Source organism: Oncorhynchus tshawytscha, linkage group LG16 (genome assembly GCF_018296145.1).
Source record: "Oncorhynchus tshawytscha isolate Ot180627B linkage group LG16, Otsh_v2.0, whole genome shotgun sequence".
Lineage (NCBI taxonomy): Eukaryota > Metazoa > Chordata > Actinopteri > Salmoniformes > Salmonidae > Oncorhynchus > Oncorhynchus tshawytscha.
This window is the reverse complement of record NC_056444.1, coordinates 11,398,163-11,413,929: the sequence shown is the minus strand read 5'-3', so window position 1 is coordinate 11,413,929 and position 15,767 is coordinate 11,398,163. Positions and strand designations below refer to the sequence as shown.

Below are 15,767 nucleotides of genomic sequence, written 5' to 3'. Positions count from 1 at the left end.
AGGGCAGAACAGAATAGAACAGAGCGGAGCAGGGCAGAACAGGGCAGAACAGAGCAGGGCAGAACAGGGCAGAACAGAGCAGGGCAAAACAGTACAGAATAGAACAGAGCAGGACAGAACAGAACAGGGCAGAACAGAGCAGAGCAGAACAGGGCAGAACAGAATAGAACAGAGCAGGGCAGAACAGAACAGAACAGAGCAGAACAGAGCAGGGCAGAACAGGGCAGAACAGAATAGAACAGAGCAGAGCAGAGCAGGGCAGAACAGAGCAGGGCAGAACAGAGCAGGGCAGAACAGAGCAGGGCAGAACAGAGCAGAACAGGGCAGGGCAAAACAGAGCAGGGCATAACAGAGCAGAACAGGGCAGAACAGAGCAGAACAGGGCAGAACAGAGCACAACGGAACAGAATCGAGTAGAACAGAACAGAACAGAATAGAGCAGAACAGAGCAGAACAGAATAGAACAGAGCAGAACAGAATAGAACAGAGCAGAACATAATAGAACAGAGCAGAAAATAATAGAACAGAGCAGAACAGAATAGAGCAGAACAGAACAGAGCAGAACAGAACAGAACAGAACAGAACAGAATAGAACAGAGCAGAACATAATAGAACAGAGCAGAACAGAATAGAGCAGAACAGAACAGAGCAGAACAGAATAGAACAGAACATAATAGAACAGAGCAGAAAATAACAGAATAGAGCAGACCAGAATAGAACAGAGCAGAACAGAATAGAACAGAACAGAACAGAATAGAACAGAGCAGAACATAACAGAATAGAGCAGACCAGAATAGAACAGAGCAGAAAAGAACAGAACAGAGCAGAAAAGAACAGAGCCGTTTCATCCTGCCAGGCTGGCACTCCTCAGTCTCAAATAAATAACAAAATAACACTAAAACAGACAACCGTGTGGAACAACAAGAAGCATAGAAATACAGAAAGCTAAGTCCTGTCAAACTCTAAAACATAGCTGCTGAATATTGAGTAATTGTACTGTCAAATGGTTATGTAACGTAAGTGTTTATCGCGTAAATGGTAGCCATGCTGAGCAATACTTGGCTCGATTCACCAGGCTTGGGTTTTATTACACACAGATGGAACGCAAATAAATCATTCAATGACGGCTTTTACACGCAACGTTCCAATCTGATCCCTGAAAGAACATTACTGTCATCTGCACAGAATGACTTCTTTCTAAAACAGCCAATATCTAGCACCTGATTCCAGTCATTTTGGATTCTTTTATTTAGTTTCCCTTGATGTTTTGAGTATTATAACTGCAAGGTACTAAAGTAGCATGTGTTTACTACTATATCCTTGGAGTATCAAGTAGCAGCTAAAGAGCCTTGCCTTCTATAATAATAATACTAATACTACTACTACTACTACTACTACTACTACTACTACTACTACTACTACTAATAATAATAATACTAATACTACTACTACTACTACTACTAATAATAATAATAATAATAATAATAATACTACTACTACTACTACTACTAATAATAATAATAATACTACTACTAATAATAATAATACTAATAATACTAATACTACTACTACTACTACTACTACTACTACTAATAATAATAATAATAATACTAATAATACTACTACTACTACTACTAATAATAATAATAATAATACTACTACTACTACTACTAATAATAATAATAATAATACTACTAATAATAATAATACTAAATTCCATTTAGCAGACGATTTTACCCAAAGCGACTTACAGTCATGCGTGACTCCCCTTATCTATCACCAGGATATAATGAATGATCATTTTTTTTAAATTAAACATGATTTCCTCTTTCCTCTTCAATCTCATCACTTCTTTTGAGTATCAATATAAGTATAAGAAAAAGTGATAACTGTAACAAAACATATATTTTCTTCCATTCTCTTACCTGGACAGGCTATCATGAGACGCCATAGATTCTTGGCTCTCCAGACAGGCACAGCTCTCAGCCTTGTGGGGGATGCAGTCCTGGCACGTCTCCTCCTCGGTTCTCTCCAGGCCCGACTCAATGGACGCAGCCTTGCACATTTGCTTGCGGTAGTACACGTGGATGCTCTCCCGGGAAGGCTTGTTCCCCTGGAATGTTACAACCAAGAGTGCCTGTTAGAATTGGTGGTCCTAGTCCCACTTCCTATTATTAAATAGGCTGTAATAACATTTGGAATAGGTCATTCCAATGATATTACTATGATATTGCTAGAAATAGTTAATACCAATGCTATGGTTTTACTACAGTACGGCATGGTAAATAATTATGCAATTAAATGGTTTTGTTGCTAGGCAGATATACTTGTTCACTAGTAACTTTCACAAAGCTGGTTTCTCATCCGTCATTGAACGATTCACCTGGAGTATCAGGTAGTACACCTTGTAATACGATAAGAGTCACAAAATATATTTTTTAAACACTCAAAATAGTCTAAATCCCAGTGGCCGTGACATTACCTTGTTAACCTCGTGCGTGAGCATACAGCGCTCAATGCGTAGCACGGTGGAGATGTCCAGGTGTTCCTGACACATGGAGTTGATCCAGGCTGTGAAACTGTCCAACATCGCCAGGAACAACACCCAGGAGAACTTGACTATGTTGAAGACTCGCTTCAGCATGTTGTCTGGGAACAGGGATGAAGACAACACACGTCTTTTAACAGCCAAGTCCACATCAGTCTTTATTCATTGAGACTTATGAGTGTAACTTCCTTGATGCAGAGGACATTGTGAGTTGGGTTGAGATTTGAATCAGGGGTCGAGGCACCCAACCTAAGTTGTAAACAAAAATTACATTTCCAATTCCATGTCCTGAAATGGACTTTAAATGAAATAGAATTGACCCCAACCCTGGTTTGAACTGCACCTACCTGATCCATCTGCTTTCATCTCCTCCTGGTCCTCCTCTTCCATAGTAACATGCACTGCTGGATAGAAAAGATATTGAATATGGAATGAGTCAATGGAATCATACAAAATTATAAAATTATATCCCTTGCTGTGAAGATATAAAACTGTAACGCAAAAGTACCCTTCCAAACAATGACATCCCAAAATAAATTTACACACGTGTTATTCAATCATTGCACCCACACTGCTCGCGCATGTCAATGAGTGTCTGCATAGCCAGACTCTAAAAACATTGTGTGACGCTTGACGTGCTGCAAGTCCCGGCCTCTCCCATCTCCTCATTGGTTTTTAGGAGCATATACCCACGTGCCATCTCCTTAGTTTTTAGGAGCATATACCCACGTGCCATCTCCTCATTAGTTTTTAGGAGCATATACCCACGTGCCATCTCCTCATTAGTTTTTAGGAGCATATACCCACGTGCCATCTCCTCATTAGTTTTTAGGAGCATATACCCACATGGGTGATTGAAATATGAACTGAGGTCCACACTCCAGTCCAGTTGGTGGTGGTAATGCACCTTAAAGTTGGTTGCCAACCGCCATATGAAGTCCAAAGAAGCAGAATAAACCTGAAGGAGGAGAGATTCCTAGAAACCAACTCGGTTGACCTTTTATCTGTGGATTAATTGTCGGAGTAGAGGACCTTGTGCATTTCAGGTAAAATAACAACCCAATGTTTATATCCCAGGACAAATTTGCTAGCAACAGCAAGCTAGCTAGCTAAATTGTTATAAATGTTTGCTTATCGACCTGTCCCCAAATTAATATAGTTGGTTCAGAGTTAATTTTGATATTCCTAACTCGTGGTGTCCTGATCACGTCTGGTGTGAGGGGACATAATCAACATGCTCTCGGGGGTGCACGTGGACCCATGCGCGCGAGCGGTCTGGTCAGCATGTAAGACAGTGTGGTCTTCTCGCAGACCTCATGTAAAACTATTTGGCTGAACTGAGAGACCGTACTGTATTCCAGCCATGTCCACAGTCAGTCCAGCCTTCATATGGGATGAATTGACCATGTCTAATCAAACATGGCGTCCTACCTTTCAGACCCAGGAATGCCTTGGCCCTGCCTGGAGTTGGAGCTGGGCTGTGGGGAGGAGGGAGGGAAGGAGGGGGAGTAGAGAGGGAAGGAGGGGGGACTTGGCGGGACTATGGACTGGACACATCATGTCTCCCATTAGGGATGCAACAAATCGTTAAGTAGGCGCTCTTGAACAGAAAAAGGGCACAACATACCCATTCATAGCTAGTCTAGGGCCTATAACGAGAAAACCTGAGAGGGTGAAACATACTGTAATACAACAAGTGCAGCATGGACGGATTGCAGCGAGACAAGGGTAAACATTGGGAGGTGAGAGGCCTCCCGAGTTGCGTAGCGTTCTAAGGCACTGCATCGCAGTGCTTGAGGCGTCACTACAGACCCGGCTTCGAACCCAGGCTGTGTCGCAGCCAGCCACGACCAGGTGAACAATGAGGCGGTGCACAATTGGCCTAGCGTCGTCTGGGTTAGGGGCGGGTTTGGCTGGTCAGGATGTCCTTGTCCCATCGCGCTCCAGCGACTCCTTGTGGCGGGCCGGGCACATGCACACTAACTTCGGTCACCAGTTGTACGGCGTTTCCTCCGACACATTAGTGCGGCTGGCTTCCAGATTAAGTGAGCAGTGTGTTAAAGGAGCAGTGCGGCTTGGCAGGGTCGTGTTTCGGAGGACGCATGGCTCTCGGCCGTCGCCTCTCCCAAGTCCGTACGGGAGTTGCAGCGATGGCACAAGACTGTAACTACCAATTGGATACCAGGAAATTGGGAAAGGAGTAAAAAAGTACAAAGAAAAATAATAATACATAAAAATAAAACATTGGGAGGTGGGGGCAGTTTTCCTAGAGGAACTGCTAGCATATTAAATCTCCTACGATGGGTGGGATTAGCCTGGTTTAGTCAAACTGAATGCTGCACTCACCATTGTTTCACATTTACAGTGTTACACCAGGCTATTTACACAGTGTTCAGTCTGGTTACACCAGGCTATTTACACAGTGTTCAGTCTGGTTACACCAGGCTATTTACACAGTGTTCAGTCTGGTTACACCAGGCTATTTACACAGTGTTCAGTCTGGTTACACCAGGCTATTTACACAGTGTTCCGTCTGGTTACACCAGGCTATTTACACAGTGTTCAGTCTGGTTACACCAGGCTATTTACAGTGTTCAGTCTGGTTACACCAGGCTATTTACACAGTGTTTTGTCTGGTTACACCAGAAATGGAGGAGACTAAAAACCTATTATTTTCATCTGCTTTCAGTGACAACTTGGGCCTTCCTGCTGCGCATCATACCTTCCTCCAGGTCCTCTGTCCTTGACTTGCTGCTGCTCCCTTCAGTGTATTTTTTCCAGAAGCGGCGTTTCTCCTTGCTGCGCTCCTTCATGGCCGTCTTGGAATTGGTCATCCAGGCGTGGTAAACAAACTGTGGGGAGTGGATGTTAACAACCACACTGGTGGACTACTGATCAAACACCATGTGGCCAAGAGGGACTGTTTGGCTGCTTAATTGGGACACTTACCCGTCCTTTAAGAGATTTGATTTCTGGTTCATGTTGACAGACTTGCCATTGGTGTGCTTTATCGAAAGTCAAGCAATATGGCCCAAATTTTGCTCACACACTCAAAACTGAAGAGTTGAGTTGAAATGAGTGTAGGAAATGTGTTCAAATTAGGCAGCCAAAGAGAATATACTCTAGTCAACCAACCAGGAAAACGCTAAAACCATTGACAAAGTACACAATGCAGAGGATGAATGAATTGGGATGTAAGGGAATGTGTTTATGTAGATGGGATCAAAAATCGCATTTACGATTGAATAAAGTGCCCCTAAAGATGAACACAACCCACCATTCCTAGTTTGAGAACAGGGGTTTACATTTGACTTTTTAAATGTAACCTTTACTTAACTAAGGCTAGTCAGTGAAGAACTATTTCTTATTTACAATGATGGCCTAAATGATGGGTTAGGGTTGATTCCATTTCAGTTCAGTACATCAGTTTACTTCCTGAAATTGACCCAACTTAAATAGTATTGATCCCAACCCTGTTTAAGGCACAGTCGTAACTCCACAGAGAATTACCCTGGAAGAAAAGCCACCCACCACCACACGTGCACATCTCTCTCCCAAAGCACACACAGGGAGGAGATCTACGCCAGAAACAGAAGAGCAACACAGTTCACTGAATTTCAACTGCATGCATCATCAGCGGCCGCCATTTTGTCATGACTCGGCATCATCTTGTGAAATGGAGGCGCGGCTGTGGTATTTGAACAGAACTTTACTGACATCGTGGTCATGTATTGGAGTGAGAGGGGAAAATACGTGTCATGTCATGAGAAAGTGGCTTGGACTGGAGCGGTCAAGGATACTCACATCATACAAAAAGGGAAATACAAGATAGAGACCTAGTTGTGAGAGTACCTTGGCTGCCCTCATTATATACTGCAGACCAGCTTTGGGCAGCTTAATGATAGACTTTGTTAAAGCCAGCAAGGCAGAGGAGGACAAAGCAGGGGTGAGAGTTAGAAGACCATAACATTTGTCACAAATAAAGGCCGAAACAAACACAACTCACAACAAAAGAATGTTAGCAGTTGGTACTTGGTTAAAAGGAGAGAAAACTGTTAAGTACGGAGAGAACAAACAACATTTGGTAATTAGACTTGTTACCTGTTTGTGACATGATCAATCACACATTAGAAATCGGTTCGAACAGAAATAGAAGCAAGCAGTCCCGTTTAAATAATCAAGAAAGAAAGAAAAAATGCACATAAAAAGACTATCCAACTGTTGTTACTGGACAAAAATCACTATTCTGACAATGCAGGACAGTGGTAAAGGGATGCTTTCCTACGTTCGAACCTGAAATGCAGACTTCTTGGGCTGCTGTTCCTCATTTTTATCCTCCTCTTCCTCTTCTTCACTGTCCGTCTCAAACAGGTAATAGTTACCACTTCTCACCACTGAGAGGGGAGTGAAAGACAAGGTTAAAGGTTACGCACTTATACTAGTCCACTTGTGTATTACACTGTACCAGAGTAAGTGAGTGGAGCGAAGTTGGAGTGGAGTGTACAGAGGAGCGGAGCTGGAGCGGAGCTGGAGTGGTGTGTACAGTGGAGCGGAGTGTACAGTGGAGCGGAATGTACAGTGGAGTGGAGTGTACAGTGGAGTGGAGTGTACAGTGGAGTGGACTGGAGCGAAGTTGGAGCGGAGTGTAAAGAGGAGCGGAGCTGGAGCGGAGCTGGAGCGGAATGTACAGTGGAGCGGAGTGTACAGTGGAGCGGAGCTGGAGCGGAGCTGGAGCGGAGCTGGAGCGGAGCTGGAGCGGAGTGTACAGAGGAGCGGAGTGTACAGTGGAGCGGAGTGTACAGTGGAGCGGAGTGTACAGAGGAGCGGAGCTGGAGCGGAGGGTACAGTGGAGCGGAGTGTACAGTGGAGCGGAGTGTACAGTGGAGCGGAGCTGGAGCGGAGTGTACAGTGGAGCGTTCCCAATTTGACTGGAGGGCGGAGCGAGATTCCCAAAGGCTGGAGCGTTGGCCTTTTAGCCCGCTCCAATTTCGCTCGAGTAGCACTCACTTCACGAGCTCAGGGCATGCCTGGCCCAGCATACATTTGTAGTCTATTTGTGTGCTGTTATATCCCCTTGCTTTAGCTACTGTCATGGAGTTCACTAAATATTTTCAGAAAGAAACTGATAAAACACACAGGTGAAAAATCAAGGTGATTTACAAAGATGAGGCCCAATAGCATGAGAGGGAGTGTGGTGATGTAGTGTCCACAACTAAAGAATCATTGTGGAATCTGAAAAGACACATATCCTTAAAGCATGATGGTGTACATACTACGTGTACATGCTAACAGAAAGGAATGAGGTGGGTAGCTAGTGTGTCATTGTAGCAAAGTATTTATAAACAAAAAAATGTATTTCTTAAAAGTTTCCTTAATTTCTGTTCTATTATCTATACAATAGGCCATCATTGATTTCGGCTCAATAGGCATATTCCCACTTTCATCGAACTTTCCCTTTTGATTGAGTTATCTATCTATCTATCTATCTATCTATCTATCTATCTATCTATCTATCTATCTATCTATCTATCTATCTATCTATCTATCTATCTATCTATCTATCTATCTATCTATCTATCTATCTATCTATCTATCTATCTATCTATCTATCTATCTATCTATCTATCTATCTATCTATCTATCTATCTATCTATCTATATAAATATATACTGTATATATAAACAACTCAGCCTGGTAACAGTGGCCCAAAGGGTGTTTAGCATCCCCAGTGGTTCTGAAAGCATGGAGAGGAGATTCTCTGTTGCTGACCTGCTCTCCAGGCACCATCACATCAGCCTGAAGCCACAGACTCTGGCCAAACTTGTGTTTCTAAAAATGAATTCAAAAGCACTGTAGACTGAGCCTAAAAACACATTTTCCCTTTCATTTGCATTTAATTCTAAGTAAGTACATTCATAGACTATAATTACTTAAAACAACTAAATGCTGTTTGAAAGCGAAATGCTTTAAGTCCCTACAAGTCTAGTGTCACACTCTGAAATGCTTTATATCCCTACAAGTCTAGTGTCACACTCTGAAATGCTTTAAGACCCTACAAGTCTAGTGTCACACTCTGAAATGCTTTAAGACCCTACAAGTCTAGTGTCACACTCTGAAATGCTTTAAGTCCCTACAAGTCTAGTGTCACACTCTGAAATACTTTAAGTCCCTACAAGTCTAGTGTCACACTCTGAAAGGCTTTAAGTCCCTACAAGTCTAGTGTCACACTCTGAAATACTTTAAGTCCCTACAAGTCTAGTGTCACACTCTGAAAGGCTTTAAGTCCCTACAAGTCTAGTGTCACACTCTGAAATGCTTTAAGACCCTACAAGTCTAGTGTCACACTCTGAAATGCTTTAAGTCCCTACAAGTCTAGTGTCACACTCTGAAATGGTTTAAGTCCCTACAAGTCTAGTGTCACACTCTGAAATGCTTTATATCCCTACAAGTCTAGTGTCACACTCTGAAATGCTTTATATCCCTACAAGTCTAGTGTCACACTCTGAAATGCTTTAAGTCCCTACAAGTCTAGTGTCACACTCTGAAATGCTTTATATCCCTACAAGTCTAGTGTCACACTCTGAAATGCTTTATATCCCTACAAGTCTAGTGTCACACTCTGAAATGCTTTAAGTCCCTACAAGTCTAGTGTCACACTCTGAAATGCTTTATATCCCTACAAGTCTGCTGTGTCACACTCTGAAATGCTTTATATCCCTACAAGTCTAGTGTCACACTCTGAAATGCTTTAAGACACTACAAGTCTAGTGTCACACTCTGAAATGCTTTATATCCCTACAAGTCTAGTGTCACACTCTGAAATGCTTTATATCCCTACAAGTCTAGTGTCACACTCTGAAATGCTTTAAGACCCTACAAGTCTAGTGTCACACTCTGAAATGCTTTAAGTCCCTACAAGTCTAGTGTCACACTCTGAAATACTTTAAGTCCCTACAAGTCTAGTGTCACACTCTGAAAGGCTTTAAGTCCCTACAAGTCTAGTGTCACACTCTGAAATGCTTTATATCCCTACAAGTCTAGTGTCACACTCTGAAATGCTTTAAGTCCCTACAAGTCTAGTGTCACACTCTGAAATGCTTTATATCCCTACAAGTCTAGTGTCACACTCTGAAATGCTTTATATCCCTACAAGTCTAGTGTCACACTCTGAAATGCTTTAAGACCCTACAAGTCTAGTGTCACACTCTGAAATGCTTTATATCCCTACAAGTCTAGTGTCACACTCTGAAATGCTTTATATCCCTACAAGTCTAGTGTCACACTCTGAAATGCTTTAAGACCCTACAAGTCTAGTGTCACACTCTGAAATGCTTTATATCCCTACAAGTCTAGTGTCACACTCTGAAATGCTTTAAGTCCCTACAAGTCTAGTGTCACACTCTGAAATGCTTTATATCCCTACAAGTCTAGTGTCACACTCTGAAATGCTTTATATCCCTACAAGTCTAGTGTCACACTCTGAAATGCTTTATATCCCTACAAGTCTAGTGTCACACTCTGAAATGCTTTAAGACCCTACAAGTCTAGTGTCACATTCTGAAATGCTTTATATCCCTACAAGTCTAGTGTCACACTCTGAAATGCTTTATATTCCTACAAGTCTAGTGTCACACTCTGAAATGCTTTATATCCCTACAAGTCTAGTGTCACACTCTGAAATGCTTTAAGACCCTACAAGTCTAGTGTCACACTCTGAAATGCTATAATAATTATAATAATATAATAATAATATAATAATAGAAATAATATAGTGTAAATAATTAATTTCCGTTCCTTCTTAGGCTCCCTGTCTGAAACCTGACCTATTTAGAGAGTTTATATACTGTTTAATTTGACATGTAGCCTATTTAGAGAGTTTATATGCTGTTTAATTTGACATGTAGCCTATTTAGAGAGTTTATATACTGTTTAATTTGACATGTAGCCTATTTAGAGAGTTTATATACTGTTTAATATGACATGTAGCCTATTTAGAGAGTTTATATACTGTTTAATTTGACATGTAGCCTATTTAGAGAGTTTATATACTGTTTAATATGACATGTAACCTATTTAGAGAGTTTATATACTGTTTAATTTGACATGTAGCCTATTTAGAGAGTTTATATACTGTTTAATATGACATGTAACCTATTTAGAGTTTATATACTGTTTAATTTGACATGTAGCCTATTTAGAGAGTTTATATACTGTTTAATTTGACATGTAGCCTATTTAGAGAGTTTATATACTGTTTAATATGACATGTAGCCTATTTAGAGAGTTTATATACTGTTTAATTTGACATGTAGCCTATTTAGAGAGTTTATATACTGTTTAATATGACATGTAGCCTATTTAGAGAGTTTATATACTGTTTAATATGACATGTAGCCTATTTAGAGAGTTTATATACTGTTTAATATGACATGTAGCCTATTTAGAGAGTTTATATACTGTTTAATATGACATGTAGCCTATTTAGAGAGTTTATATACTGTTTAATATGACATGTAGCCTATTTAGAGAGTTTATATACTGTTTAATTTGACATGTAGCCTATTTAGAGAGTTTATATACTGTTTAATATGACATGTAACCTATTTAGAGAGTTTATATACTGTTTAATATGACATGTAGCCTATTTAGAGAGTTTATATGCTGTTTAATTTGACATGTAGCCTATTTAGAGAGTTTATATACTGTTTAATTTGACATGTAGCCTATTTAGAGAGTTTATATACTGTTTAATTTGACATGTAGCCTATTTAGAGAGTTTATATACTGTTTAATTTGACATGTAGCCTATTTAGAGAGTTTATATGCTGTTAAATATGACATGTAACCTATTTAGAGTTTATATACTGTTTAATTTGACATGTAGCCTATTTAGAGAGTTTATATACTGTTTAATTTGTCATGTAGCCTATTTAGAGAGTTTATATACTGTTTAATATGACATGTAGCCTATTTAGAGAGTTTATATACTGTTTAATTTGACATGTAGCCTATTTAGAGAGTTTATATACTGTTTAATATGACATGTAGCCTATTTGAAATTATGAGCGTTTCTTATAGTCACCTTATCATGTTTATGCAAATACTTTAAATTCAAATCATATGGTTTGGTTTCAATACTTCAAACACAAATGGTAGGTCCAGGTGGTCACTAAAATAGATGGGTGTTGTTTGGATTTAAATGACTGGAGCGAATTCAGAACGGCAGTTGTTTTTGAGTTTAGCGAAGCGGTTGGAAAGGATGTGGAGTTCTGGAACGTCCATGAGAGATGAACTCCGCTCACATACACACCACAGGCGGCTGGTGGCATCTTAATTGGGGAGAATGTGCTCGTAGTAATGGCTGGAATGGAATCATTGGAATGGTATTTAAACATCAAACGCATGGTTTCTTTGTGTTTGATACCATTCCATTCACTTCATTCCAGTCATTATCTGAGCCGTCCTCCCCTCACCAGCCTCCTATGGTACACACATATATTTATGTAATGACAAACTCATATAAGATATGATAATCATCTTGAGTGTCAATAAACAAATGTTTATTACATGTACATTAACTACAGCCACATGAAATAGACAATATCTTATTTAAGAGGAATATTAAAAGCTGAATTGCTTCAAATATGAAATCAAAAGGTTGAAGGTCACTCACTGGATGCATGATCCACCCACGGCCTCCACCACCGCTGTATTTTCTTCTCTCTGCTCATTTCTTTATCTGAAAAACAACCTTGATGTTTTGAATGAACAGTATATATTATGCAATCGTTGTGGGACTGGGATGTTTCTACAAACAGACGTATCGTTAAATCAATGCAAAACTTTATAGGCCGACATGGGTTGGCAGGACAAGATCATCCAATCATGGCTTTCAGTGCACTAGTTCCTCAAGGCCCAGAAGGCCTCTAGCTGTCCCACCTTCATCCTCCTCCTCCTCGTCCTTGCTGTGTCCGTGGCCTGCGTCTCCGCTCTCCTGCACCAAGCTCAAAATCCTCTCCTTCCCCCTCTTGAACTTCTGCTGTCGACTCTTGATACGGTCCATTCTGATTGGACACAGAGATAGAAACAACGGCTAATGACCAATAGGCTCTGACCACCGTGTATAATTGACAATGAATCTGTACTTTGGTTTTTCTCTCTGTTCTTTGTGCTGGCTAGGAGTCGGGGTGTGTGTGGATGTGTTCAGACTGGTATCAGGTTGCGAGAGCAAAAGAGAGACCAATAGAGATGGAGAGAGGCAGAGACAGAGACAGAGAGACAGAGAGAGAGAGAGAGAGAGAGAGAGAGAGAGAGAGAGAGAGAGAGAGAGAGAGAGAGACAGAGAGAGAGAGAGAGAGAGAGAGAGAGAGAGAGAGACACAGAGAGAGAGAGAGACAGAGAGAGAGACAGAGAGAGAGAGAGAGAGAGAGAGAGAGAGAGAGAGACAGAGAGAGAAAGAAAGAGAGAGAGAGAAGAGAGAGAGAGAGAGAGAGAGAGAGACAGAGAGAGAGAGAGAGACAGAGAGAGAGAGAGAGACAGAGAGAGAGAGAGACAGACAGACAGAGAGAGAGAGAGAGACAGAGAGAGAGAGACAGAGAGAGAGAGAGAGACAGAGAGAGAGAGACAGAGAGAGAGACAAAGAGACAGACAGAGAGACAGACAGAGAGAGAGAGAAACAGAGAGAGAGACAGAGTGACAGAGAGAGAGAGAGAGAGAGAGAGAGAGAGAGAGAGAGGTGCTGACTGATCCTCTTGTCCTCCTAATGCAGTAGATGTGTCCCACTAACACACTGCTGCCCTACGGCTCCACATATAAAAACCAAAGTACATCAACACAGTGTAGGAGGACATACATCGTAAATCACAGGGAAGGACTGTCCAAATCTAGTTCATCATGATGAATGGTGTCTTTACTCAGACCTGAATGTAGTAACGACTGGAACGTCCTGGAATTAGGGTTGATTTGAGACGACATACATGGTAACATCTGTGAGGCTTCTCTTTTCAGTGAGAGCTAATAAAATCACAACTGTTGTGACAGAGTTTATACTGTCTGTCTAATGTGTTGGGATATGAGTTGGGATATGAGTTGGGATATGAGTTGGGATATGAGTTGGGATATGAGTTGGGATATGTGTTGCGATATGAGTTGGGATATGAGTTGGGATATGAGTTGGGATATGAGTTGGGATACAGTTGGGATATGAGTTGGGACTGAGTCCAAATCTAGTTCATCATGATGGGAATGGATATGAGTCGATATGAGTTGGGATTGAGTTGGGATATGACCTGGGAATGAGTTGGGATATGTGTTGGGATATGTGTTGGGAAATGACGATATCCTGGGATTGAGTTGGGATATGATTTGGGATGAGTTGGGATATGAGTTGGTAACATATGAGTTGGGATATGAGTTGGGATATGAGTTGGGATATGAGAGCTATGATGGGATAAGTTGGGAACTGGGATTGAGTTGATGAGTTTATGACTGAGTTCTGAGTTCGATATGAGTTGGGATATGTGTTGGGATATGAGTTGGGATATGAGTTGGGATATGAGTTGGGATATGAGTTGGGATATGAGTTGGGATATGTGTTGCGATATGAGTTGGGATATGAGTTGGGATATGAGTTGGGATATGCAAAAAAAAAGTGTATAATACACACTTGTACATGTGAAATAGGACACGTATAAGCACCCAGCTAATTATTATTATTATACTAAATCTCTGTGCGTACATCATCCATGTGGAAGGACTGTATATTATGTGTGTGTATATGGCACATATGTGTTATACTATATGTGTATATTTTCTGTCTGTAGAAAACACATGTTCTCACTGTCTCTTCAGCAGGTCCATCGACCTCTTCTCCACTTCGATCCTGGCTTTTACAGCTTTCACTATGGTGCTTTGGAACAGCTCAGCCCCTCTAACGCAACACACACACAATACATCTAATATCAATTGACAAATACATTGAATACACAGTAAAGTTTAATTTGATTTTGTTTTATTTTTAATGGTCATTGTGAAAGTAGAGTAAACCAAACCAAACAACGTTAAAGTTTACCTGGAGGCGAGGATCTGTGAGGAGCGAATGTCGGCGACCACGTGTAGGAAGTAGTGGCTCATGAATACGCGTCGCTGTAGCAACAGGAAGGCAAAACAGATGCTGTCCCAGATGATGCCTGCCTCGTCGCTAGGCAAGTCACAATGCTTGTTGGCCTGTTGCTCAGCTGCAACGATTTCAAGAAACGCAATCATCAAATATTTGTTCATTCTTTACATTTTGAAGAAAGTGAAACTTTTCTCCTCAACCCCAAATATACTGTACAGCCCATTTCAGATTGAGTTAACATCAAGCATTTCTGAACATTCAACGGAATAATGCTTTGCAAATCCTTTTAAGCGGGTGTACGTTTTCTGTCACATATCAAAACAGAGAAAGTGTGTTTCCAAAGGCATTCTGCTTTACAGTGGTGGTCGGGTCACTTACGTTTAGAATAGCCTTTTATAGTGCAGGCCAGGCTGAACAGCTGTATGAGCCAACAGTGATTGGTGACCAGGGACTTTATGTATCCACAGGCCAGTATCTGAGGACCACGAGGACAAACCACAGTAAGCTAAAACATGACACAGCAGCAACCAATCACACCACTAGATCTACTGTATACTGTTGTTGCAGAATTAAAAATAACATATTACATTGTATCTCTATGTCTGCTGCAGACCGCTTGTTTCAGCACACTCGTTTACTTATTTTAAATATTGGACTGAATTTCTATCTATGCCTCCCACCTATCACTGAATCCAACATCTTACTACAACCTTTAGTGCCAAGATGTCCCCTCAACTAATCTCAAATTCAGTTTGCCGAATTCTGACTGGACCCAGTATTCAACAACAATGTACCCAGTATTCAACAACAATGTAGCCAGTATTCAACAACAATGTAGCCAGTATTCAACAACAATGTAGCCAGTATTCAACAACAATGTAGCCAGTGTCATCGACACTTACCGACAGTATGTTCTTCATGGTGATCACAAACACGTTGTAGGCAATCAGGAAATCCCAGTAGTGCAGGATGCTTTTGATTGGCTTGAGCAGCAAGTCACCCCCAAAGAGCAGGAAGTAGAAGCAGGCCACCAGGTAGCCCATACAGAAGATGGAGATGCGGGTGGTGCCCGTGATGAAGATGATGGTGAGCACGAACCAG

At 41.1% G+C, this 15,767-nt stretch overlaps 1 protein-coding gene across 1 annotated transcript in view; it reads right to left on the bottom strand.

Moving 5' to 3' along the window:
• Positions 1-15,767, bottom strand: part of LOC112216472 (piezo-type mechanosensitive ion channel component 2) — an 80,718-nt gene that overhangs the window by 21,892 nt on the left and 43,059 nt on the right. The window contains 11 exon segments of the mRNA XM_042298634.1: positions 1,926-2,113; positions 2,483-2,649; positions 2,896-2,952; positions 5,271-5,400; positions 6,842-6,942; positions 12,222-12,287; positions 12,488-12,612; positions 14,388-14,477; positions 14,619-14,784; positions 15,045-15,141; positions 15,569-15,767. The exon segment at positions 15,569-15,767 is cut by the window's right edge and continues 45 nt beyond it. Coding sequence (XP_042154568.1) covers positions 1,926-2,113; positions 2,483-2,649; positions 2,896-2,952; positions 5,271-5,400; positions 6,842-6,942; positions 12,222-12,287; positions 12,488-12,612; positions 14,388-14,477; positions 14,619-14,784; positions 15,045-15,141; positions 15,569-15,767 — 1,386 coding nt within the window.